The sequence below is a fragment of the Capra hircus genome, chromosome 12, assembly GCF_001704415.2.
Source record: "Capra hircus breed San Clemente chromosome 12, ASM170441v1, whole genome shotgun sequence".
Classification (NCBI taxonomy): domain Eukaryota; kingdom Metazoa; phylum Chordata; class Mammalia; order Artiodactyla; family Bovidae; genus Capra; species Capra hircus.
In genome coordinates this window covers 65,143,243-65,170,327 of record NC_030819.1, presented here as the reverse complement: position 1 = coordinate 65,170,327, position 27,085 = coordinate 65,143,243, and the positions used below count along the sequence as shown (strand labels likewise).

At 42.0% G+C, this 27,085-nt stretch overlaps 1 protein-coding gene across 1 annotated transcript in view; it reads right to left on the bottom strand.

Annotated features, from left to right (window-relative positions):
• The window catches only part of NEK5 (NIMA related kinase 5), a 47,586-nt gene continuing 22,246 nt past the window's right edge, over positions 1,746-27,085 (bottom strand). The window contains exons 8-20 of the mRNA XM_018056310.1: positions 25,931-26,131; positions 25,771-25,852; positions 21,375-21,508; positions 19,256-19,440; positions 18,653-18,719; positions 17,711-17,827; positions 16,177-16,263; positions 12,872-12,964; positions 9,458-9,538; positions 9,174-9,242; positions 6,474-6,636; positions 1,852-2,031; positions 1,746-1,750 (exon numbers count right to left, since the gene is read on the bottom strand). Of these exons, the coding sequence (XP_017911799.1) occupies positions 1,746-1,750; positions 1,852-2,031; positions 6,474-6,636; positions 9,174-9,242; positions 9,458-9,538; positions 12,872-12,964; positions 16,177-16,263; positions 17,711-17,827; positions 18,653-18,719; positions 19,256-19,440; positions 21,375-21,508; positions 25,771-25,852; positions 25,931-26,131 (1,464 nt within the window). The remainder of the gene's footprint in view (positions 1,751-1,851; positions 2,032-6,473; positions 6,637-9,173; positions 9,243-9,457; positions 9,539-12,871; positions 12,965-16,176; positions 16,264-17,710; positions 17,828-18,652; positions 18,720-19,255; positions 19,441-21,374; positions 21,509-25,770; positions 25,853-25,930; positions 26,132-27,085) is intronic.

Genomic DNA, 27,085 nt, shown 5'->3' with positions numbered 1-27,085 from the left:
TACCACATTCTCCATCGTTGGCAGAAAGCGAGCTACTGGTTAGCTGTGCTCCTGCCAAAACACTCAGTAAAGTTCCCGGGGCTTCTCGCTGCCACCGTCTCCTGTTTTCTGGACCGCCTTCAGTCTCAGTCACTCGGCCGTCTGAAAAGGAGACTGGATTAGTGACAATAAAGATGCTTCTTCAGTGGAGTTTTTAAAATCACAGAATGCAAGAACCTTGGAGATAACCTAATCCCACCCCTCATTTTTTGAGTAAAGAAGCTAAGACAAGTTCAGTGACAGTATGACTGTCACAGAGCTACTAGGCAGGAGAGTCATTTTTTGCTTTGCAAACTGGCTATTTTGGTACGTTGACATTTCTATTCTATCGTTTATTTTAAATTCAGTTTCCCTCCTTATTGTTTCACTGGCTTGGGATGGATTAAATTGTATTATGTTTGCAAGCCCTTTTCTGTAAATTTAATGATATATTTCGTAACAGTATAAATATGGGTCCATTCAAACACTTTTAATTACTAACTTCAGTAATACTTACAGACTTCAACTTATAAGATGGACATAAATTTTAGCTCTCCCTCAGCCCCACATGGGCTTCCCAGGTGGTACTAGAGATAAAGAACCAGCCTGCAATGTAGGAGATGTAAGCAAGCTTGATTCCTGGGCCAGGAAGATCCCCCGGAGGAGGGAAAGGCAACCCATTCCAGTAATCTTGCCTAGAGAATCCCATAGATAGAGGAGCCCGGCAGGCTACAGTCCATAGGATCGCAAAGAGTCAGACACCACTGAAGTAACTTAGCACACATGGCCCCACGTTATCAAGAACATAGGAAATAAGCAATAAAAATCTCCACCACCTGTAAGATCACACCCAGGTATTGCAGGGACTCTCTGATGAGGAAAGACTATGCCAGAAGCTCAGATGTAAACAAAAGAATTTACATTGAAAATACCATCACATTCTAAACTGTCCCAACACTGAAGTAGTACATTGGCTTACAAAGCAATTTAATGTGTATCTTTGCACTAACTCTCTAAATCTTGTGGAATAGCTAATATTTCAATTCTGATGTTACTGATGAAAAAAATGGCCCTCCAAGACATTGCAAGAGAGTTATTGGGCTAGCACAGGAAAGTAAATGAAGCCACCTGCCCCTCCTTGAGAGGGAGGTGGGAGCCTGGATCTTTCCTCCCTTACATTCTCACAGCTACAGTGGTCAATTGTCTAGAATAATTAGTAGGCAAGTCTCTGCAGAGGTAGGAAGCGGAAGCACTGGTTGCTCAGTCGTGTCTGACTCTTTGCAGTCCTATGGACTGTAGCCCACCAGGCTCCTCTGTCTATGGGATTCAACAGGCAAGAATACTGGAGTGGGTTGCTATTTGCTTCTCCAGGGGATCTTCCCGACCCCGGGATCAGACCTGGGTCTCCTGCACTGCAGGCAGATTCTTTACCATCTGAGCCACAAGCCTAATCTAAAACAGTATCTTTTGACAAGTATTTGATACAAACCTATAGGGACTGTAGGGCTTCCCTGGTGCCTCAGATGGTAAAGCGTCTGCCTGCAAAGCAGGAGACCCGGGTTCAATCCCTGCGTTGGGAAGACCCCCTGGAGAAGGAAATGGCAATCCACTCCAGTACTCTTGCCTGGAGAATCCCATGGACAGAGGACCCTGGTAGGCTACAGTCCATGGGCTTGCAAAGAGTCGGACACGACTGAGCGACTTTTCTTTCTCTTTTTCTTATAGGACTATACTGAAAAGCGAGAACTATCAGGTCAGAGTGAGCACTGGCATTTGGGGTGAACACAGCTGTGTCTGGAGCCTCTCTCTCCTCTTGCTGATGATTTAAGCCACTGATGTCAGCCTCACCCTCAGGCATGGTGGAGCAGGTGGAGCAGGTGGAGGTGACACTGGCAGAGGCCATCATTTGCAGCAGAGTCTGAGGAGCTCCTGGGGCCCACTGTCTTCTGTGCCCTGCAGCAGTGGCATCCGGAACGCACAACTCTGGGTATAAGGAGATAACTCGTTCATCTCAAAGCAGCAAAGTGTGACTAATAGCACCAAATGGTTCTTAGGAAACCTGGAATCCATCAGCTGGCACATTCAAAAACAAGTCACCACCATCCTTCTAGTACAGATTATTATGGACTGAATGTTTGCACGCCATCCCTCCCTTACCCACACCCCACCCCACCCCCCCACCCCCACCCACCAATTCAGATGTCCAAACCTCATGCCCAAGGTGATGGTATTAGGAGGAGGGACTTCGGGGAGGTGATTAGGTCACGAGGGTGAAGCCTCATGAATATGAGTAATGCTCTTATGAAAGAGACCCCAGAGAGCTCCCTCATCTTTTCCACTAAGGGTTGTAGTTCAGTCGCTGAGTCCTGTCAGCGACCCCATGGACTGCAGCAAACCAGGCTTCCCTGTCCTTCACTATCTCCTGGAGTTTGCTCAAATTCATGCCCACTGAGTCGGTGATGCCATCCACCCATCTCGTCCTGTTGTCCCCTTCTCTTCCTGCCTTCAATCTTTCCCAGCATCAGGGTCTTTTCCAATGAATCGGCTCTTCACATCAGGAGGTCAAAGGACAGGAGCTTCAGCTTCTGCATCAGTCCTTCCAATGAATATTCAGGACTGATTTCCTTTAGGATGGACTGGTTTGTGAGGACACAGCAAAAAGATGGAATAAGGCCCTCACCAGACCCTGAATCTACCAGCATCATGATCCTGGACTTTCCAGCCTCCAGAAGTGTGTGAAATATTGAATAAATGTTGTTAATAAGCCATCAAGTTTATGGTATTTGTTACTTCAGGCCACTGAACTTTTAAGTTCTGAAGTTATAAACAGGTTTAAAATTGTTTCATTTTCATTATTAACATTTGGTTGACTAGACAATATATTTAATGCTAAAGAAATACTAACAGCACTGAATGAATGGGCGTTATGTGAACTTTAGTAGGTTCCACGGAAATGCAACTATTCCATTTCCTTACTTTATCTTTTGGCCACACTGCGGCATTCGGGACCTTAGTTCCCCAAGGAGGGGTTGACCCTGTGCTCCCTGCAGTAGAAGCCCATATTCTTAACCACTGGACCAGCAGCCAAGTCCCCTACCTTAATTTCAAAAGTAACATGGTTTTTAGAAAATTTGTTTCTATGTTTCATTATAGGAAATTTGGAGATCAGATAAATAAAGAAGAAAACCAAAATTTCCACAATCCCACTGTCCAGAAGATGATTACAGTTGCAAATTTTCCTTCCTACCTTTTGTTTTTGCTTCGTTTTGAAACAAAAAAAAAGGGCCAAATACTACGTACCCTTTTATAATTTGTTCTTTCCAATTAGCAATATATCCTATCTGAATTATTAAATATTGCTCTATACCACTTTTAAAGCAAACTGGGTATCCTGTTTTATGGATACATTTTAACTTAATTCTCTTTTGTTGGATTTTTAGATTGCTAGAATTTTTTACTACAATAAACAACACTATAATGAACTCATTTTTTACATTTATGACTATTTTCCCTAGGTAAAATATTGAAAATGACAGTTCTAAGAGCTAGTAATATTTGCTTTACCAAAGCCTTTCATTGTTAAAGCTGAATCTATTACTAATTTATTCTGTGATTTTTTTTTCCTATGTATTTTGAATAGCGAATTCTTCCCTATTTGAAAAATACTCACATTTTCTTTCACTTTATTTTATAACATACAGTTTCACTTTTAACATATAAACCCTTTGATTTTAGCTTGGAATTTGTTTTGCTGTATCATTATCTAGAGTCTGATTTCATAATTTCCCCCCAAATTGTTAACCAATTAGTTCTAGAGCATTTATTTAATTCATTTATTTAATTCCCATTAACATGATGTGACTTTTAGCATATGCTAAATTATAATACATACTAGAGTTTGTTTCTAAACTTTGTCTTTTTTCACTAATTTTTAAAAAATTTTGTATCATATTGTTTTAATCACTGTAATTTATATAATATAGTTTGATATTTGGAAGACAAGTACCACTCACTGCTCTTCTTTTCTAGATTTTTTTGGCTAGTTAAGAATCTCCAAGGGACTTCCCTGGTGGTTCAGTGGTTAAGAATCTGCCTTCCAATGCAAGGGACAGGGATATGAGCCCTGTTTGAGGAATTAAGATCCCATATGCCATGGGGCAACTAAGCCCTCAAGCTGCAAGTACTCAGCTCAAGCACTACATAAGATCCGACACAGCCATAAATAAATACATATTTTTTAAAAAGGATCTCCAAGATTCTGCAATCTGCCAAGATCTCTTTACACCAGAAAAAAACTCCTATTGTGCTTTTGATTGAAATTGCCCAAAATCCACATATTTATTTGGAATGAATATTTCTAATATATAACAGCACTGTTGTTGTTGTTCAGTTGCCCAGTTGTGTCCGACTCTTTTCTCTACATTTATTCAAACAGTCTTTAACTCCCTCAGTAAGGTTTTATGGTTTCCTTCATTTGCTCTGCATGATTCTTATGGAGTTTATTCCCAAGTTATAAGTACACACACATATACACTCAGACACATATTTGCTATTGATACTGTCAATGAGATCTAAAGACCAACTGGGGAAAATATTTGCAATAGGTATTTCAGGCAAAGGTTCTACTTAAATGAGTCTTATAAATTAAAAAAATGACATATTCAGTAGAAAAATAGATAAAGGATATGAGCACATAATTCACAAGAGAAAGACAGAGGTCAAGAAACACATGGGGAATTGTTCAGCCTGAATAATAATTACAGGAACCTAGTTTAAATTGAGTCCATTTTCAGTATCAAACTAATGATTAGAACTGGGGCTCAAAAAGCAGATTTTGTGCTGCCTTTCACTGCTTCATGACAGTTCTATGATTGTGAAGGCAGAGTCAGGCGTCACTCATCTCTGAGGTCCCTTCCACCTAGCAGTCTGGCAGAAGCTGGGGATTCTCTGCTGAACTGAATACAGATTTTTCCAGGTGGAAGTGAGGCAACGTGTATTACTCTAGGAAGAGGAAACAGCTGAGTCAGGCTGTGTAAATGCTCACATAGCTGCAGGAGAAGATGCGGTTCCAACAGGCTGTGTGGATCCCATCATCAGTGCAGGAAGAGGGGGGTGATCGAGCGGGATCACGCGATGCAGCGTAACATGTGTTACTTTGTGCAATGAACTGTATCTCATGGGCATTATCAAAATGAAATATGAGTAGAGTTCCCTCAAAACAAAATTTGAGCAGGGAACTCTACTCATATTTCATTTTGATAATGCCTCATTTCCACCTGGAAAAAAAAAAATCTTTATTCGATTCAGCACAGGGAACTCTACTCAGTGCTCTGTGGTGACCGAAATGGGAAGGAAATCCAAAAAAGAGGGGGTATACGTGTACATAGAGCTGATTCGCCTTGCTGCACAGTAGAAGCTAACACACCATTGTAATGCAACAATACTCCAGCAAAAATTAATTTTAAAAATTTGAGTAGGATAATAATATGACAAGATGACTATAGCAATATTTACAGAACGAAAGGGAAAGACTAGAGAAAAGGTGGGTGCATAGGAGAGTAAAGCAGCTCTCCTATGAGTGAGGGGAAGGGAAAGGGAAAATTAGGGAAATAGCATCTATTAAATTAAGCACCTAATATGCCCATTTTCACGTTAGTCTTTGCAGTAAGTCTGGGTGGCAAGCATTAGTATCCTCATTCCTAAGGGGAAACTGAGGTTCAGAGATTTTTTTTTTTTTTTTTTGGCCACACAGCATGTGAGATCTTAGTTCCCCTACCAGGGATAGAACCCTGTGGGCCCTGCATTGGGAGTGTGGAGTCTTAACCACTAGCCTACCAGGGAAGTGCCTGAGATTCAGAGATTTGAAGTAACATGTGAAAGGCTGTACCATCAAAAAGCAGCAGTACCAGCTGGGATTGGAACTCTGCCTCCAAAGCCCACGCACTTCCTACTACATACATGGCTGAGACAGGGCAGGGCAGAGAGAATGGAGGAGGAGGAGGGAGACTCAGGATCATCTCAGAGTCGAACCCACCCCAGGCATAACAGCAGGACCGTCAGCCTGGTGAGGGCATCGCCCAAAATAAAGACTCCCTGGGAAGAAAGGGCCCAGAAGATCGATCGCACACACACTGAGTTTGAGATGACAATGGGACTCGTCCATGGAGCCATCTAGGAGATCCTGAGAAAGCCAGATGAGCGTGGAGCTGCTGGTGGAGGAGTGGAAGCTGAGGGAGTAGCTGAAAATGCCCTGGCAGCAGGGCAGAGCAGAGAGGAGGCGGGTCTCTGGGGCTGTGATCTCTGCGGCGGGTGGAGTCAGGCCAGATTCTGCCCAGCTCAGGGAGCGGTGAGGGGCAGGGGACAGTCAGGTCACAGGAGATGAGTGAGGAGAGCATACGAGATGGGTTGTCAATAAAACACTACCTTCTCATCTGCAGCCTTCAAGGGACACATACCTGCTTCGGGGCAACAGAGTTCTTCAAATGCTTTGTCTGTATAATCTTCCTGCCCCTTCATACATTTATATTCCATGAACTTCATGCCATCCTTCATACATTTATATTCCATGAACTTCATGCCATCCTCAGAGGTCAAAGTTTCATTCAGTATATCCACTGCCTAAAGCAATTCCACAGTGCTTCATGAGAAATAAGCCACATTTTGGGGGGAAAAGTTTAAAAATTATTCTGTATTCCCAGTAGTAGCATTTACCAAGATATGCAATGGGTATTCAGTATATGTTTAGTACATGAATCAATAGGCTTTTAAAGCTGGAACTCTTTTGGAACAAGGTAGAAACAGGAATGTGTCTGTCCATTTCTTCTCCTTGTCAACAGTGATGAGCACTGATCATGCGGCAACTAACTTGATGCAGACGTCCTGCCTTCTATCTTATCCCCCTACTGTTCCATGCTACGGGACTCTAAAGACGAGTTCATCCACGCCCTGCCTTAAGCTTTACCATTGCCAGTCAGGTCCCTAAAACTGCTCCTAACATTCCATTATTAATATTAAGACGATCACTCTGTTTCAAGCATATCACAGCAAAGAAGAACAAAGGATGAACAAATTGGTACATAAAACTTTTGGGACTCCATTCTTTTTTCTAGAAGCCCAACTTTGAAAATGTTAGTCACTCAGTCATGTCTGACTCTTTGCAGTCCCATGGACAATAGCCTGCCAGGCTCCTCTGACCATGGGATTCTCCAGGCAAGAATACTGGAGTGGGTTGCCACAACTCCTCCAGGAGATCTTCCTGACCCAGGGGTCGAACCCTGGTCTCCTGCATTTCAAGCAGGTTCTTTACCATCGGAGCCATCAGGGAAGCCAATTTCAGCACCTCATTTCACAGAAGCACTGGAGGGACGGGTCCTCAGCTTCCAACTCAGACTCTGGGTCCCCAGAGCTAATCCCTCTGGTACTCACAGCTCCAGGACGCTTACAGCCTAGCAGTTAGAGGTGAGTACTAACTACCAACACTTTACTGAAGTCTTTATGTAGCAAAATGCTGGTAAAATCTCAAAACTTAGTAGAGCACAGAGGATTTTTAAGGCAGTGAAAATACTCTGTATGATTCTAAATGCTCTGTATGATTCTATAATTTTATTCTAAAATTTAAAACTATTATTTATTTTTATTTTATCTTTAAAACTTTTTATTTCATATTGGAGTATAGTTGATTAACAATGTTCTGTTAGTTTCAAATGCATAGCAAAGTGATTCAGTTATACATATAAATGTATCTATTCTTTTTCAATGGTTCTATAATGATGTCATTCTACACTTGTCAAAACCCACAGAATGAGTGAATCCTAGCATAACCTATGGACTTTGGGTGATTAGTATGGGCCAGTGTAGGTTCATCAATATGCAATGAGTATTCGACATATGTTTATTACATGAATCGACAGGGTTTTAAGCTGGAACTATGTTGGAACAAGGTAGAAACAGGAATCTATCTGTCCATTTCTTCTCCTTGTCAACAGAGATGAGCGCTGATCATGCGGCAGCTAATTTGCCATGGATGTTCCACTCTGGTGGGAGGTGCTGATGGGAGGGAAGGCTGTGTGCGTGTGTGTGGCAGGAGCTACATGGGAAATCTCTGTACCTTCTGCTCAATTTTACCATGAAACTAAAACTGCTCTAAAACATGAAGTCTATTTTTTTAAAACAATGGACCTTCACCACACACACAAACATACAAATCTGAAAGAAATGATAACATTTAAGAATTTTTAAGCTAATAAAAAAATGAAAGAAATTGAGTATGTAATGAATATACACAGAGATATACACATTCATACTTAACTTTTGATAATTTAAAAGGCCAATTTGGAGAGGTGAAATGGAAACACAAATCAGTTAATTTTCATATTGGTTAGCAGCTTTAGTAAAAAATGGGATTAAAAAAAGATGCTGAAATCAAGTCATAAAATGAGGTTTGAGTCTACTGTATTCATGCAATTATTGCTGTTTCAATGAGATCCCTAGTACATAACTGAGATTTACCCAAAGACCAGTACAAAGTTATCAATAACTAATCAATATCCAAAATAAATGTGCATGGTTTCAAGATACCAGCTCACTTATTTATTTTTGTTTTTTAAATTTTTTATTTCATATTATAGTTGATTAACAACGTTCTATTAATTTCAAATGCATAGCAAAGTTTCTGTAAGAACCTAGTTAGAAACTGAAAAAGAATTATACATATAAATGTTATCTATTCTTTTTCAATTTCTAACTAGGTTCTTACAGAATTTTGAGCAGGGTTTCCTGTGCTATACAGTAGGTTCTTCGTTATTCAACTTAAATATACACGCTCATTTATTTTAGGTGAGTTTATTAGTTGTTGCCTATATATTAATATTATATCTTCTACTTTAATCTGGCTATAATTTAAAAGTTACTGTTGGGGGGAAAATATCTTCTTTATAATAGCAAAGTAAAATGGACTAATCCGTTTATATGAATAATCTCAATTTTAAAATGAACAGAAGGTTAAGTATTTTGGAAGACTTATCTGAACACTAGAGATCCTTCTAGGAAGTGTTTAGAAAATTTTCCCTACCCTCTACGGGAAAATTTCATGAAATGTGCCACTAAGACACTTATTCTCTCATCTCTACTAATAGAAATTTAACTTAATGGCATACCTCTTCCTCTTGGAGGGTGTTTTCATCAGAAATACATTCATCTAAATTAATTTCAAATTTTACCCCTCTCTAGAAGAAAGCAAGAAAAAATCTTAGTAATGACAACCTTAAAATTACAACTCCCAATTTGACATTACAGATACTTAAAACCATTAGTCTAACATCACAAAATAAGGCAATTCCATAAAACAGTAGCGGGTAAAATCCTGTAGGTGACTGGATTACAAGCTGCAGAGACCCAGCCAGAATTTTAATACAAAAATTTGAAACAAAATGTTTATTACCTGAGCTTTATGTTTTTGTTCCAAACTTTTACTTTCCTTTATGTTCTGAGGTTTAATTTGTTTTAAGTCTCTTTCGATATCCTGAAACTTAGAGAAAAAATAAAATCTAGCATTTACTATTGATCAAACAATTATATTTTCACAATTGCCGAATTCACAGCAGGGTCTATTTACATTACTTGATTTCTTGAATGAATCTGACGGTTGTTTTGAGAATAAAAGCATGCATTTTGCAAAGGAAAGTTAATGATAGACCACTAAAAGCTTGGCCACAAGGTCCATTAACTTGAAATATTAATGCATTCAACACCAGTATTGCAACTCTATGGTGTGACAATATTTATCACTTCAGTCCCATACAACCTAATCTAATTCAAGAGTGTAATTTGGGGACTTCCTGGTGATACAGGGGATAAGAATCCGCCTGCCAATGTAGGAGACATGAGTTCGATCCCTGGTCTGGAAAGATCCCACAGGCTTTGCAGCAACTAAGCCAGAGTGCCACAGCTACTGAGACCCGAGGCCCAGAGCCTGTGCTCTGTGGCAAGAGAAGCCACCGCGATGAGAAGCCCGCCCACCTTAGCGAAGAGTAGCTCCCGCTTGCCGCAGCTAGAGAGAGCATGCACGCAGCAATGAAGACTCAATGCAACTAAAAGTGAATAAATAAAAAATTACAGAGATTATAATTTTGACTATTAGATCCTTTCCTTAAGAAGCTTATGATCTTAATCAGGAAAACAAAAAAGTGCACAGCTCGTGCTACTGCAAAGGAAGGAGCTGCTGCCGCTGCTAAGTCGCTTCAGGCGTGTCCGGCTCTGCGCGACCCCATCGACGGCAGCCCACCAGGCTCCCCCGGCCCTGGGACTCTCCAGCCAAGAACACTGGAGCGGGGTGCCATTTCCTTCTCCACAAAGGAAGGAGGGGAGGGTCTACAAATTGATGGGTAATTTAAAGGAGAAGAGAAGACTGTAAAAGTACTGACAAGAATTTCCAAAGAATGGTCAAGAGGTGAACTTTAGACCCTAGGCTTTCTTGGGGTTCAGTGCTGGGCCCTCTGCCGTTCTCTTCCTCAGTACACGGATGGTGGTGGTTTAGCCACTCAGTCGTGTCTGACTCTTGCAACCCCATGGACTGTAGCCCACCAGGCTCCTCTGTCCATGGGATTCTCCAGGCAAGAATACCGGAGTGGGTTGCCATTTCCTTCTCCACAATACCGGGAGGTCTCAGTAATTTCCAGGGATTTAAATGTGATCTTTATGCAATGACTCTTAAACGTGTCTTTAAGAATCGTCTTTCAATTCCGCTGCCTACTTGGTACCATCCTCACTTTAACATTCACCCCATAATCTCATATAGAGTGCCCACTGTGGACCAGACACTCCCTGCACAATGGGATGGTGCAGAACGTGAACATCCCTGCTGACACACAGCTTCCATTTTACTGGTAAATGAGTCAGCAAAGCAATGATGTCATTTCAGAAGGTGTTAAGTGCTATAAAGAAAAGAAGGTTAGAGTAATAGCTTAGAAAGTGAGTAGAGCAGGACAGTAATGTAGGAAAAGCCTACCTGGCATTGGACTGAAGCCCTGGAATGGTGTTGGACCCTGGCTAAGGATGGTCTGTGGAAAGCATGTTCCAGGGGGAGGGAACAGTGGGGCAGAGACCTGAAGCAGGGATGTGGTCTCTCAGATCTTCCTGACTCAACACAGCCAAAGCGGAGCTCTTGAGGGCCCACCCCTGACATACAAGCTTGCTCCCTTCTCTTCCACATCTTGGTAAACTGTACTATTCCTCGCAAGCCAGAAATTTATGAGTCTCCATCTGTTTATATATATATATTCCCCTGGAGAAAGGAATAGCAACCCACTCCAGTATTCCTGCCTGGAGGATCCCGTTGGACAGAGGAGGCTGGTGGGCTACAGTCCATAGGGTTGCAAAGAGTTGGACACAACTAAACGACTAACACATACCTACACATAGATGTTGATTACTGCCTCGACTGTGGACCACACCCTTTGTATGTACTTCACATCTATCAGTTCGAATTGTTATTGGCTGATTGCCCCGCAACCCTGGGAAGGGTGTTTTCCTGCCTTGCAATATTATACACTCTGAAACAAGACTCTGACTTCTGCTCTCTTACTTATGTTTGTGAGGTTGGTTGTCTGATTTGACTGTGTAGTCTGATTGTCTCAATTGCATGAGAAGTGTCATATTTAGCTTATTTCCCTTTGTGTGTGCATGCTAAGTCACTTCAGTCGTGTCCGACTCTTTGCGACCCTATGGACTGTAGCCCAGGCTCCTCTGGCCATGGGGATTCTCCAGGCAAGAAGACTGCAGTGGGTTGCTACATCCGCCTCCAAAGGGATCTTCCCGACCCAGGGTTCAAATTCATGTCAAACATTATTAGACCCTGAAGCCCCATTCACCGCACTGGGTAGAAAATTCAACCTCAGTCCACTTTAGAGCTCTGGGCACTGCCTCTTGTGAAGGTCCCCAGGTTTTCACAAAAAGAAACACTCAAGGAGGCTGTTCAGGCTTCACTTCACTCAACATGGCTTCCTCTCACCTGCCCTCAATCAAGCCCTTGGGGCACCTCATTGAAGATGAAGGGGAAAGACCTCCCAGAGGAAAAAAGAAGTCCTTTGCGAGCCATTTGATCATTCAGCTCTGCACAGTTCCCTATGCTATGCTAAGTCACATCAGTCATGTCCGACTCTGTGCGACCCCAGAGACGGCAGCCCACCAGGCTCCCCCGTCCCTGGGATTCTCCAGGCAAGAACACTGGAGTGGGGTGCCATTGCCTTCTCCAGTGCATGAAAGTGAAAAGTGAAAGTGAAGTCGCTCGGTGGTGTCCGACCCTCAGCGACCCCATGGACTGCAGCCTTCCAGGCTCCTCCGTCCATGGGATTTTCCAGGCAAGAGTACTGGAGTGGGGCGCCATTGCCCTATTAATGCCAAAAAGGTAACTTTGAAGATAAACTAACTGTGAGATTTATTGAGAGGTGTCTTTGAGACTCACCATTGGACAACAGAAATTTCTTCCACCCCGGAAGCAGTTCTCAAACTTGGCTGCACGAACTCACCAGCTAGCTCTTGACAACAAGATGCCTGGGTCCCACCCCAGACCATTTGGGATGGAGTCGAGGTGTTTTAATTTTTTTTTTTAATTGCTCTGTTTTTGGTTTCTTTTTTTGTGAAGCAGCACCCCATGCAATGTGCCAGATCTTAGTTCCCCAACCAGGGATGGAACCCACGCTCCTACATTGGAGTCTTAACAACTGGACCACCAGAGAGGGTCCTGATTGAGTTTTTTAAACTTTCCCATGTAGGTTTACTGCACAAGGAAGGATGGGAACACCAGGCTGGAGCAGACTCACTGGAAAACACAGCATTGTCTAACAATAACCATCACCTGTACAGGGGCTTCTTCCTCAGATGCTTCATGGGGGATGGGCAGGTCACTCTTCTTCACCAAGTAGGTTTTCCAGCTCATTTTTGAGTCCTCCTTCAACATAAATTATACACAATCAACAAGGTTGGTTCTGCATCGGTTCTGAAGGCCACTTGCTGACCCTCAGCTGCTAGACCTGAATGGGGTCTCGTGAGGACACTGGCCCGGGGAGGATCTGGGGGCGTGGCTAGAGAGAACTCCCTTATGGCCTCTGTCCTATGTGGCCGCCTTCCGTTTCCCTCAGGGGCTCCTTTCCTGGCCTCTCTAGAAAAGTCTGCTGTCCATCTTTCCTGCATGCAGGCTTCCCATCCCAGACCTGCCTTAAAAAACAGGGCTGAGGATAACACAAGGCTCTCCACCATTAGCCAAACCACTGCTCTGGGCTTCCCAGGTGGCACTAGTGGTAAAGAACCCACCTGCCACTGCAGGTAGAAGAGGTAAGAGATGGGGGTTCGATCCCCAGGTCGGGAAGATCCCCTGGAGGAGGGCATGGCAACCCACTCCAGTATTCTTGCCTGGAGAATCCCATGGACAAGAGCCTAGAGGGCTACAATCCATAGGATCGCAACGAGTCAGACACGACTGAGCGACTTAGCACGCATGCACTGCTCTGGTGATAAGCACGTCCAGCCTGCCCCTCCCACGGCACCCAGGCCTGAAGCTTTGTGTGGTTCCTTCAGATGCCCTTCTCCTTAGCTCTGACTCTCCCAACTCCACTCTGCTTCTCAGGCCCAGTTTGGGCCCCATCTCTCTTCTTCCAGAAAATTCCTCCACCAGCTCATCCCACTCATGTTTACTCCCATGCACTCACAGGGCTTAACCAGATTCAGTTATCCCATCACTGCTTCACACGCGGGTGTCTTATCTTTACAACTATTTATGGGTAGAAGTGTCTATGCTAGAAAGGGTACAGGCTTTAGAATCAGCTGCTTATTTGTGTGTTGTGTGTGTTAGTCACTCAGTCACTCATCCTTAACGTGCAAACTCAGGGCATAAAAACTCCCTAAGAGAATAAAGTGGCAGACCCTGCTTCATACCCGAGCTTGCTCTCTCTGTCTCTCTCTCACCAAGACAGTTGAGTTTGCACGTTAAGGATGACCAAGCAAAAGTTGAACATTACATCGGTTTGCCCTTACGACACCCAGGATGTTTTCTGCATACTTCTTGGTCTGCTGCCGCTGCTGCTAAGTCGCTTCAGTCGTGCCCGACTCTGTGCGACCCCATAGACGGCAGCCCACCAGGCTCCCCCGTCCCTGGGAGTCTCCAGGCAAGAACACTGGAGGGGGTTGCCATTTCCTTCTCCAGTGCATGAAAGTGAAACGTGAAAGGGAAATCCCTCAGTCATGTCCAAGACTCTAGCGACGCCATGGACTGCAGCCGACCAGGCTCCTCCATCCATTGGATTTTCCAGGCAAGAGTACTGGAGTGGGATGCCATTGCCTTCTCCAACTTCTTTGTTTACAAGGGTCTTATTTTATGTACATTATCTTCTGGCCCTAAGGCCTATTGACATTCTTTCCTGCAGGCCAGGTGAATGTAAAACCAGTTTCCTGTAACCTATTCTTTATTGCTCCATTTTGCCTTGAGCTTAACAAAAAAACAGAAAAGTTCCAGTCTCATAGGGTAAAGGTGCAGCATGTAACAGAAAGGTCAATTCTTTTGCAGAAGTCACCATCTAAATTTATACTCTTGGCTAAAATTAACAATTGTCTTATTGTTTTCATACTAGGGCTAAACTCTTATTTCCTAAATTCCTAACTATATTAACCATAGTTTTTATTGTGCAACCTCAGCACATTAAGAGCTCAGCAAGGAAGCATTGATCCAGTAACAACTCTATAGAATAATATTTTTTATGTTCTCTAATAGGGCTTCCTCACCCCCCGAAGGGCTCTGTGCCTATTAGGGCCTTTTGTGTGTTCAGGTTCTTTATGCTGTTTATGATTAAGGTGTTGTGAACAGTCATGGGCATTAGTACTAAGGGCATAAACACATTTGTCAATCAAACTAAAATGCTAGCAAAAAAGGGTTTAGATTGAAATACTCTTCTCATCCTGGATAATCTTATAGGATGCCACCGTCCAGGGGACATATTGATTAAAGTTGATTTTGTTTGGAAAGAAATCGGGGAAGGCCTTCTGCCTGTGTCACAGAAATTAGGGAGCAGTCTAGTACAGCAAGCATCAGAAAGATAGATATCATCTTTAAGACGAGCCCCTGGGGCAGCTTTTCGAAATCCCTGGAGTCCTGACCTGCCTGCTTGTCAGGTCTTCTCCTCATGACCTTGTCATGGGTGGGATCTCATGTGCTGGCTCCCGGCACTGTGTCTAATCCGGTTCTGGAATAAAATACCTGCTGGTCAATACTTATTGACTGACTCACAGGGAACACGATCAACCGTATTTAATAACAGGCACTCTTCACTGAGACTCTCAGCCCCATCACCTTGTGAAGCCTCAAGTAAACCATATTAAAGTGGGGCTTCCATTATATCTGACAGTTTTCCTATTAAAAAAAAAAGTTTGCATGATACAGTTTATCTTTTTGATGAGAAGATCATTACTCCCATGGGCCACAGTTAATCAGCCTGTACTCTAGAGTCTGGGAACTGCAATTACTAAGTCCACACACACAGTGACTGAGGCCCACATGCCCTAGAGCCTGAGCTCTGCAGAGCAGCCGAGCAGGTAATGGAGAGGAGCCCCTGCTCACCACAGCTAGGAAAAACCCGCACAGCAACAAAGATCCAGCATGGTCAAATATAGTTAAATATCTAAAATTATTTTTTTTAAAGATCATTACTGTTAATATCTGCTCAGTTTAATTAGCTCTGAATCAATAGAGCAACATTTTGTTCCCGTTTTTTAAACATTTTGTTTTTAATGTGGGTCATTTTTATTTTTATTTTTTAATTTTTTAATTTTATTTTATTTTTTATTTTTTTTAATTTTAAAATCTTTAATTCTTACATGCGTTCCCAAACATGAACCCCCCTCCCACCTCCCTCCCCATAACATCTCTGTGGGTCATCCCCATGCACCAGCCCCAAGCATGCTGTAATGTGGGTCATTTTTAAAATCTTTATTGAATTCATTACAATATTGTTTCTATTTTATGCTTTGGTTTTTTGGCCACGAGGCATGTGGGATCTAAGTTCCGCGACCAGGGATTGAACCCACACCCCCTGCATTAGAAAGAGAAGTCTTAACCACTGGACTGCCAGGGCAGTCCCTCAACATTTCCTTTAGAAGAATGAATTTACCTACCTCCACTTCACACCCCATCTTCTTTCTAATTTCCTTCATGTCATGGTGATACTGTTGGCGTATTTCCTCTAACTGCTTCCAATATTCCTGGAAAGCAATCCCAATTCGGAAATGTTAAATGTTTGCGAACAACTTGACAGAATACTCCTAGACAGCCTATGATTTTATTTTTATTTTATTTTTTATTTTTGGCTATGCTTCACAGCACGTGGGATCTTAGTTCCCTGCCCGGGGATTGAACCCACAGCCCCTGCATTGGAAGCATGAAGTGCTAACCACTGGACAGCCAGGGACATCCCCAAGACAGCCTATGATTTTAGAAACGTGTGATACGTAGTAAGGGAAAAGTCAGTGCTCCCCAAAATGACAATCTGCCTTATACTTTGCCTGGGGTACTTCCACCAGTGAGGATAAGCTCTCTTGGAACAATCTCTTCAGTATATATAACAAATATGTTACTGACATACAATTTCTCTACATATGATCCTGTGATAGGCTGAGTTTTGTGCCCCCAAACAGATACACTGGAGTCCTAAGCCCCAGGACCTCAGAATGAGATCATGTTTGGAGACAGTGTCATTGCAGAGGTGAATAGTTAAGCTAAGATGTGTTCACATTAGATGTGTTCCCTAATGCATACAGCGGCTGTCCTGTTAAGAAGATGGCCAGGGACTTCTCTGGCAGTCTAATGGTTAACACTGTGCACTTCTAATGCTGAGGACTCAGGTTTGATCCCTGGCCAGGGAACTAAGGGCCCCACGCCACATGGTGTGGCCACAAAATAAAAAATAATAATAATAAAATTTTTTTAAAAAATAAGCAGACTCCTTAAAAAAAAAAAAGAAGACGAAGACGGTCACACGAGGAGGATGGTCACTGGTCACACGTCCAGTGGCAGAGACTGAGTTGGGTCACTGCAAGTGAGGATATCTGAGCATCACAGACCAACTACCAGAAGCCAGAAAAAGGCAAAGAGGTACTCCTCTCCAGAGTTCAGAGGGGGCATGGCCCTGCTGACATCTTGACTTTGGACTTCAAGCCTCCAGAAAATTTAAGACAGTAAATTTCTGTTGCTTCAAACTGCCCAGCGTGTTGTACAGCAGTCTGAGGGAACTAATACAAATTTCAAAAATGTTCAGGATGGACAGTTACTTGATCAATCCGAGGTAAAAAGCCCTACGAACTCAGCTACACTGCATTCTCTGAGAAGGTGAAATACACGTCTCTGTCTCCCCTGAGCCCTCAGCCTGGTGCATCACACCATGTATCCAGCAAGTGTTTGTGTAGTGAGCTCTCTCAGGTGCACCATAGATGCTAAAAACAATAATACCCGGCGTGTGTGCATGCTAAGTTGCTTCAGTCGTGCGACCCTATGGACTGTAGCCCCCCAGGCTCCTCTGTCCATGGGCTTTTCCAAGCAAGAATATTAATACCAGAGTGGGTTGCTGCGCCCTCCCCAAAGCAACACAGTATTACAGTACAAAGACAACGAGAGAAATACAGCGGCAGCCCTTGGAAGCAGACAGTTCCATACCTGCTCCTTCATTTCATTTCTCCTGAACTGCAGCCCCCAGAATCTAGGTCCTTCCCCATCGCTTCTTAGCTTTTGTCTCTGGTTGTCGTTTGGCTCAGCAGAAGATGGACGAAGGCCCTGTTATTGGAATAAAGTAATTTATCAAGTGTATTTGCATTCTGGAACCATCTTATGGCTTGACCTGCACTTCATCCTTTAAGCAATAATTATATTATCAATCTCACTATTTGATAATAATTATATTGAGTTTTTTTCTACAGTGAGCAGAATTTTCTTAGATTAAGCATGAAACTTTTAAAAAAGTAAATGAATAAAACCATTGGTACTGTTTATTCTAAGCAATCAATATTTTATGTTACCATGGAAGACACCTAGATTTGTTTTCTGAACTGGAAAACTGTAACTGTGGAATCAAATATCTATAAAAGTTCAGCAACCCCTGGAGCTTGGGGTTAGATAGGGGAAGAGAACTAAACCTTTTGAGCAGCTCAAAGTAAGCGCAATGCAAACAGGATGTATATCCAGTTTCACTCAGCCCCAGCATTTTGACACTATACTTAAGGGTAAAGTTTAACTTTCATTTCAAATCCAATACGAGAATCCCTTTTTAAAAATGTGTAGAATTCTAATAAACTAGAATCAAAGAAAAGCAGCACTGAAGGGGACCTTGAAGCTTATCTACAGCTTTTATAGAGAAAGATACTGAAGCTCAGAGAGGCTGCATGTTCTGCCTAACGCCACACAGCAAGTGATGGAGCCAGGGAAGGGACTAGGCTTCTCAGACCCTAACTGAAGCCTATTCCCAATATTCTTCTTTAGCTGTTAAAAACTAGTCTTAATCTTCCATGTGGAATGAACTTTGCCTTAAGGAACTATGAATATTTGAGAACAGAGAAAGCGTTAGAAATTTCTGATGGCCTCTTATATTTGGTTTTTACTTACCAACTGCTTTTCCACTTTCAACTTATATTGTTGAGCTTCACATTTCCTCTGAAGGTATTCAGCAAGCCTTAGGAAATAGAAACGTTCAGCTTGAGTAGAAATTTTAACTTATTATAGGCAGCAATTTGATAAGTGGATTTTCAGCTTCATGATGAGATTCACAAATCGCCTGTGACATTCTGAGTTCAAAGTGAAAAGTGAAAGTCGCACAGTCATGTTCAACACTTTCCGACCCCATGGACTATACAACCATGGGATTCTCCAGGCCAGAATACTGGAGTAGGTGGCTGTTCCCTTCTCCAGGGGATTTTCCCAACCCAGGGATCGAACCCAGGTCTCCGGCATTACCAGAAAGAAGAAAACAATATGAAAAATTCAAGAGTATGAATCTGCGCCCACAGTCAAATGGCAACGTGAATAAGACTAGTTACATCAAACTTGAGATGAAAAAGTGTCAAGGGAACGGTGAATTAAGTATTTTAAATGAACAGTCTGGAGATCCCTCCTGGATGTTTTAGGAGAATTTGGACAGACTTCAAAATAAATGTTGATATAGCAAGATATATTCAGAGGATGAAAGTTTAAGTTAGACTATGACATTACCATTGACTTGGAGGTGGACTGTGACTTTCTTTCTGATCATAATTCTCCTCATCTCTGCTATCTCTTTGAGGAACATGGTGGTAATTTGGTCCGTGCGCTCTCTCCCTTAACAAGTCAAGTTGAGCATAAAAATGATTATAATGTCCACACACTGCAGCAAGTTTGGGCCTTTCTACCATTTTCACCTGAGGGATTAAAAGGAAGAGAATTTTATTTTTTAATACAGGATTAAAATCTATAATAACTGACTGCTTGGTAGTGACCACAGCTAAGACAAGGCATAGAAGTTATCTTGTTGTTCTTGCTCTAGACTCGTTCTTCAGTAATCTTACAATCCCCAAATCCTAGAACTGAAAAATGTTTTAGAGGCCAAAGGCCTGCCTCACCATAGTTAATAATTTTGCTCAGGTGAGAATATGAGTCACGTGTACTTCATGGCATACAAATACCTAGCGAGTATCTATCCAACCCAAGATATGAAACTAAACTGTGTTATTATTTCCTGTTTTTCATAAACTTATTTGTTGTTGTTCATATACACGGGAAGAGTCCCTGGAGGATGAAATGGCAACTCACTCCAGTATTCTTGCCTGAAGAATCCCAAGGATGGAGGAGCCTGGCGAGCTACAGTCCGTGGGGTTGCAAAGATTTGGACACGACTGAGCACACACACAATATAAATGTTAGATTAAATATGAAATTATAGATATTTGACCATCTTTAACTTACAAAAATGGCACATTCACATAATCCTAATCAAATATTAAAGTAAATGTGTAAAGTCTGGCTTATCAGTCTAAATACAAATTAAACATTTAAAGTGTCAAGTTGTTTTCTTAGTTTTATAATGTTTACCTCTGTACAACCCAAAAGAAGGTACTACTAGTTAGTTGAAAAATGGCTAGAAATACAGAAAAGTACTGGAAGGAAAAAACAGCTTCTTTAGGATTTTCTCTAAAATCCCAAACGGTAATAACAACATCCAAGATAGTTCCTGCGGAGACCTCCCATTGCACTGCATTAGCAGAAGCTTTCAGAGGATTGAAGAACCAGCAATATGTTCTCCTAATATCATCCACCTACAAATCTTTCAGATGTTTTTTCTTGTTTATTTGTTTTTTTTTCACCTCCTGCAGGTTTGCTACAGAGTATTCTAAATTACAATACACTTTCAAAATTCTTTAATAAGTTAAGCCACATTCCATCAAATAAAGGGCAATAATTTAATAGTTTCAAAAATCTATCTGTACACCAACATATTTGCTAAAACTGCTGCTGCTGCTGCTCCTAAGTCGCTTCAGTCGTGTCCGACTCTGTGTGACCCCAGAGACGGCAGCCCACCAGCCTCCCCTGTCCCTGGGATTCTCCAGGCAAGAACACTGGAGTGGGTTGCCATTTCCTTCTCCTGTGCATGAAAGTGAAAAGTGAAAGTGAAGTCGCTCAGTTGTGTCCGACTCTTCGCGACCCCATGGACTGCAGCCTAACAGGCTGCTCCGTCCATGGGATTTTCCAGGCAAGAGTACTGGAGTGGGGTGCCATCAAATGTCTAGATAGCAAGTAAACACTTAGGAAATGTACTTCAAATGGTCCTGTAATTATACCATGAGCCTTCTTTAAGAATATCATTCTTCAGTTAAAATACAACAGATATTTTATATGCCAGAAGCATCTCACTAGCAAAAACTAAAAGATTCAACATTCTGATGAAATGGATTCAAATAACTGGCATAAAGCAACTCAGGAAAAAAAAAATCAATGATTTTATAATAAAAATTCCTCAATTACATACAACATTAGAATTAGGAGTATGAATGCAGAAAGTTTTCTGCTGCTATTCTACTCACTTGTCCTATATAGAAAAACTTCATTTATTTAAAGACATTAAAAGGAATTGAATTACTAAAAAAACTAATACATACAATACCTATAAGAAAATACAGCATTGTTAAAAATATATATAACAACTAGAAGCTGTCCCATGAACTACCACTTTAATGCTAATTACAGAATTTTATTATAAATACAAAACTAGTGAACCTCGTACCTCATGAACATGCGCAAGAAGCTCTGTAGAACAGACCATCTGCTAAAACAACAGGAATGCTTTAGCATGACTTACAGATACGGGCGTCTGGGCTCCAGCTGGTGGTCTCCATTCATTTCTATATAATATGTCCTTCCTCTTATTTGGCACTGTTATCCTTGATCTTGGTAGGCACTTTCCCTGGAATCTCACTTTCTGTATTTTAGAATCTATTTAACCAAAAGAAAACAACTTCATTAAAAAACTTTTTTTATACTTGTGAGAGTATAAGCATACGGAGCATTTCATAACACATTTTAACCAGAAACATTTATGTTCACTTGAAACATAAGTTCACTCTGCTGCTGCTGCTGCTAAGTCGCGTCAGTCGTGTCTGACTCTGTGCGACCCCATAGACGGCAGCCCACCGGGCTCCCCCGTCCCCGAGATTCTCCAGGCAAGAACACTGGAGTGGGTTGCCATTTCCCTCTCCAATGCATGAAAGTGAAAAGTGAAAGTGAAAGTCTAACCAGAAACATTTATACTCACAAAGAGAAGGGCTGATGGAAAATGACTACGCATTTTCTTTGGATGGAGGAAATCATTCTTGCCAGGGTTCCTTTACATGGTTCCTCTCTCTCTTTAGTCGCTCAGTCGTGCCCGACTCTTGCGACCCCATGGACTGTAGCCCGCCAGGCCCCTCTGTCCATGGGATTCTCCAGACAAGAATACTGGAGTGGTTTGCCATTTCCTTCTCCATATATAGTTCTAGTAATATTTAATTATTTAATCGTCTACTATTTAAGAACTTACGAGCGAATATTAACATTTACAGAAACAATATGCATAACATAATGGCATGTTTAGTAGTTCAATTATTAACTAAATTAATTACAAGTAATTAAATGTAGCCATCAGAGCTTGGGTTATCAGGCCGCAGCATTCAGGTCCCACTGTTGTTTGAAATGGATGAGTGAGTGGGTCTTCTAACGTGTTGGTATTTATCAGCTTTACCCACGTGTTCCTGTTTCCCCGTCTGTCCTATACTGGAAATGTAGACAATACACTTTCTATCATGCTCTACTTATCTACTTTCTAAACATTCTCAATCTAGACCAAAACATAATGATGTCAAATCAAATTAAACATAGCAGAATTATCCATTCACTTTCCCTTTATAACTTTCTTAAGTTTATAACAATTTCTCCATCACAGTGGGTAATCTTTCTCTCTCACTGGTTCCTCCTCATCCTTGAAGCTGAGATATTTGGCTATGGCTAAAAATCCTGCCATTTAATTGAATAACTTAAATTGAAGAAAGTAGGGAAAACCACTACACCATTCAGGTATGACCTAAATCAAATCCCTTACAATTTTACAGTGGAAGTGACAAATAGATTCAAGCGATTAGACCTGATAGACAGAGTGCCTGAAGAACTGTGGATGGAGGTTCATGACATTGTACAGGAGGCAGTGATCAAGACCATCCCCAAGAAAAAGAAATGCAAAAAGGAAAAATGGTTTTCTGAGGAAGCCTTACAAATAGATGAGAAGAAAAGAAAGAGAAGAGAAGCAAAAGGCAAAGGAGAAAAGGAAAGATACAGCCATCTGAATGCAGAGTTCCAAAGAATAGCAAGGAGAGATAAGAAAGGCTTCCTCCGTGATCAATGCAAAATAGAGGAAAACAATAGAATGGGGAAGACTAGAGATCTCTTCAAGAAAATTAGAGATACCAAGGGAACATTTCATGCAAAGATGAGCACAATAAAGGACAGAAATGGCATGGACCTAACAGAAGCAGAAGATATTAAGATGAGGTGGCAAGAATACACGGAACTATATTAAAAAGATCTTCACGACCAAGATAATCACAATGGTGTGATCACTTACCTAGAGCCAGACATCCTGGAATGTGAAGTCAAGTGGGCCTCAGGAAGCATCACTAGGAACAAAGCTAGCGGAGGTGATGGAATTCCAGTTGAGCTGTTTCAAATCCTAAAAGATGATGCTATGAAACTGCTGCACTCAATATGCCAGCAAATTTGGACAATTCAGCAGTGGCCACAGGACTGGAAAAGGTCAGTTTTCATTCCAATCCCAAAGAAAGGCAATGCCAAAGAATGTTCAAACTACCATACCATTGCACTCATCTCACACGCTAGTAAAGCAATGCAATGCTCAACATTCTCCAATGCAATGCTTCAACAGTATGTGAACCGAGAACTTCCAGATGTTCAAGCTGGATTTAGAAAAGGCAGAGGAACCAGAGATCAAATTGCCAACATCGACTGGATCATCAAAAGAGCAAGAAAGTTCCAGAAAAACATCTACTTCTGCTTTATTGACTATGCCAAAGCCTTTGACTGTGGGGATCACAATAAACTGTGGAAAATTCTGAAAGAGATGGGCATACCAGACCGCCTGACCTGCCTCTTGAGACATCTGTATGCAGGTCAAGAAGCAACAGTTAGAACTGGACATGGAACAACAGACTGGTTCCAAATCAGGAACGGAGCACGTCAAGGCTGTATATTGTCACCCTGCTTATTTAACTTCTATGCAGAGCACATCATGAGAAACGCTGGGCTAGAAGAAGCAGAAGCTGGAATCAAGATTGCCGGGAGAAATCTCAATCACCTCAGATATGCAGATGACACCACCCTTATGGCAGAAGGTGAAGATGAACTAAAGAGCCTCTTGATGAAAGTGAAAGAGGAGAGTGGAAAAGTTGGCTTAAAGCTCAACATTCAGATAACTAAGATCATGGCATCTGGTCCCATCACTTCATGGCAAATAGATGGAGAAATAGTGGAAACAGTGACAGACTTTATTTTTGGGGGCTCCAAAATCACTGCAGATGGTGACTGTAGCCATGAAATTAAAAGACACTTGCTCCTTAGAAGAAAAGTTATGACCAACCTAGACAGCAGAGACATTACTTTGCCAACAAAGGTTTGTCTAGTCAAGGCTATGGTTTTTCCTGTGGTCATGTATGGATGCGAGAGTTGGACTATAAAGAAAGCTGAGCGCCGAAGAATTGATGCTTTTGAACTGTGGTGTTGGAGAAGATTCTTGAGAGTCCCTTGGACTGCAAGGAGATTCAACCAGTCCATCCTAAAGGAGATCAGTCCTGAATATTTATTGGAAGGACTGAACATTCATTCATTCATGCTGAAGCTGAAAATCCAATATTTTGGCCACCTGATGCAAAGAACTGACTCATTTGAAAAGACCCTGAGGCTGGAAAAGATTGAAGGCAGGAGGAGAAGGGGATGACAGAGCATGAGATGGTTGAATGGCATCATCAACTCAATGGACATGGATTTGAGTAAACGCCAGGAGTTGGTGATGGACAGGGAGGCCTGGCGTGCTGCAACCCATGGACTTGCAGTCAGACACGACTGAGCAACCAAACTGAAAGGAACTGAAAAATCCTGCTGTTCTTATTTCACAATGTTAATTGAATTAGTAATTTTTCTCTTTAATGTCTGTCTGTCTTACACATACACACAAACACACATACAGTGTTTCATCAGCTGATTCCTGACACTGTCACTAAAGCAGCTCCCCTATTTCTCATTACCATAAGGTATCACCTGCTTTCTTTGGGAATCACATAGTAACAGTTCTCCTACTGTTACCAGTTAGGTCCAAGATCCTAACTTCAGCTCAAACCAGCCTCTGCAAGAGAACTCTTAATCTTCAGTCCATTCTCTCTAGTTCAAAAACACAAGCTTCACCTCATGATTCCATGTCTGTCTGTGACCCTTCTCTGACTCTCTACCCCTTCCCTACACAAAAGTTAAGCTTGGATCCTACCCCTTTGAGCCTCTCTTTATCAGCAAATCCACTGCTTTATCAAGTTTTCCTGACTGATGAGAAGAGAGGAGATGAATCCTCCAGGTCATGAATGAGCTGGATGTACAGGCACGCCCACAGGTCACCAGTCAACAAAAATTTTTCTCCTGTTCATAATGCTCGTGCATGCTAAGTAGCTTCAGTCGTGTCTGACTCTGCAACCCTATGATCTGTAGCCCACCAGGCTCCTCTGTCCATGGGATTCTCCAGGCAAGAATACTGGAGTGGGTAGTCCTGCCCTCCTCCAAGCGAGCTCCCTGACCCAGAGATCGAAACTTCATAGGCCGATTTGGGCAGATTTTCCAGTTACAGCTAGTACGAGGCTTCATAAAGGTAGGCTAGAATTGTCTGGGTTTAATATAAAGATGTGTTGTAGGTCTCAGGCATTGAGATTAATAAGAAATCATATTATTGCTATAATAAATTCATCTCATGTCTCCTGCATCAACAGATGGGTTCTTTACCACAAGCACCACTTGGGAAGTCCTGCTTATAGTGCTCATATTTTTTAAATGTCCACATTCAATAAATCTGGAGGAATTTCCCTGCTAATGTTGTCAACCATATACTATAAATCACTGCGCGAGACACACACAATAAATATCTTTTGATTGCACACTTAAGTACTTCTTACCAGGGGCCACCTTCCCAGCAGGTCGAGAAGCAGATGGTCTTGCTTTATATAAGAGTGGGTGACTGAATTCTTCGTGAATGACCTAAAATATAACAGTGTATCAGGACTCACTAGCCAAAAATCTCTGTCAAAATCCAAACAGAATCACCTCCAAACTCACCTCGGGTGTCAAGTATTTGGCAATAAGATTCTCTAAAAAGGGCCTTTTCAAAATGGAATTGATGGATGGCCGATCTCGGGGAGATACTTCAAAGAGCTGGGATATTAAGAACTGTAGGTCACGGGAAAACCTTGGCGATATCGGAGGAACACGAGCTTGACAAATCTTCAGAACCAGCTGCTGTAAGTTGTTACCCTCAAACTGAAAGGACAAGGAATGGTGATACTAAGTCAGAGAAAAATTCAATGCGCATATTTAAAGGAATACCAAGAGGGACTTCCCTGGTGGTCCAATGGTTAAGAACCCGTCCTGCAATGCAGGGGACATGGGTTTGCTCCCTGGCCGGGGAACTAAGATTCCGTGTGCCACGAAGGGACTAAGCCTGCATGGGGCAACTGCTGAGCCCTCCTGCCACAGCAGGAGAGTCTGTGCAATGAAAGATCCTTCAAGCCACAACTTAAGACTTAACACAGTCAAATAAGTAAATAAATAAACACCGAAAATAAAGAAATTTAAAAAAGAGGAGGGAGTGAAGTGAAAGTCGCTCAGTCTGTGTCTGACTCTCTGCAACCACATAGACTGTAGCCCGCCAGGTTCCTCTGTCCATGGAACTCTCCAGGCAAGAATAGTTGGAGCGGGTAGCCTTTCCCTTCTCTAGGGGATCTTCCCAACCCAGGGACTGAAACCCAGGTCTCCCACACTGCAGGCAGATTCTTTACCAGCTGAGCCAGAAGAGAAGCCCAAGAATACTGGAGTGGGTAGCCTACCCCTTCTCCAGCAGATCTTTCTGACCCAGGAATCAAACTGGGGTCTCTTGTACTACAGGGGAATTTTTTTTACCAACTGAACTATAAGACAAGGTATTTAAAATATTTTTATATTTTTAAAAAGTAAAATAACTTTGAGAAACAAAACAATGTTAAAAGCTTTCATTAAGAGTACCATGGTCTGCCCTGAATTGTTTCCATCAACATGTAGGCAGTTATTCAATGAAACATCATATTACTTAAAACAAGGGGCTTTTTAGTTTCTTTATTATCAAAATGTTTACTCGTTTCCCAAAACTAGAAGGTATAGGAAATTATAAACAGGGAAAATACATACAATTCCACCACCCAGAGATATATTTTCTTCCGGTCGTTTAAAAAATACTAC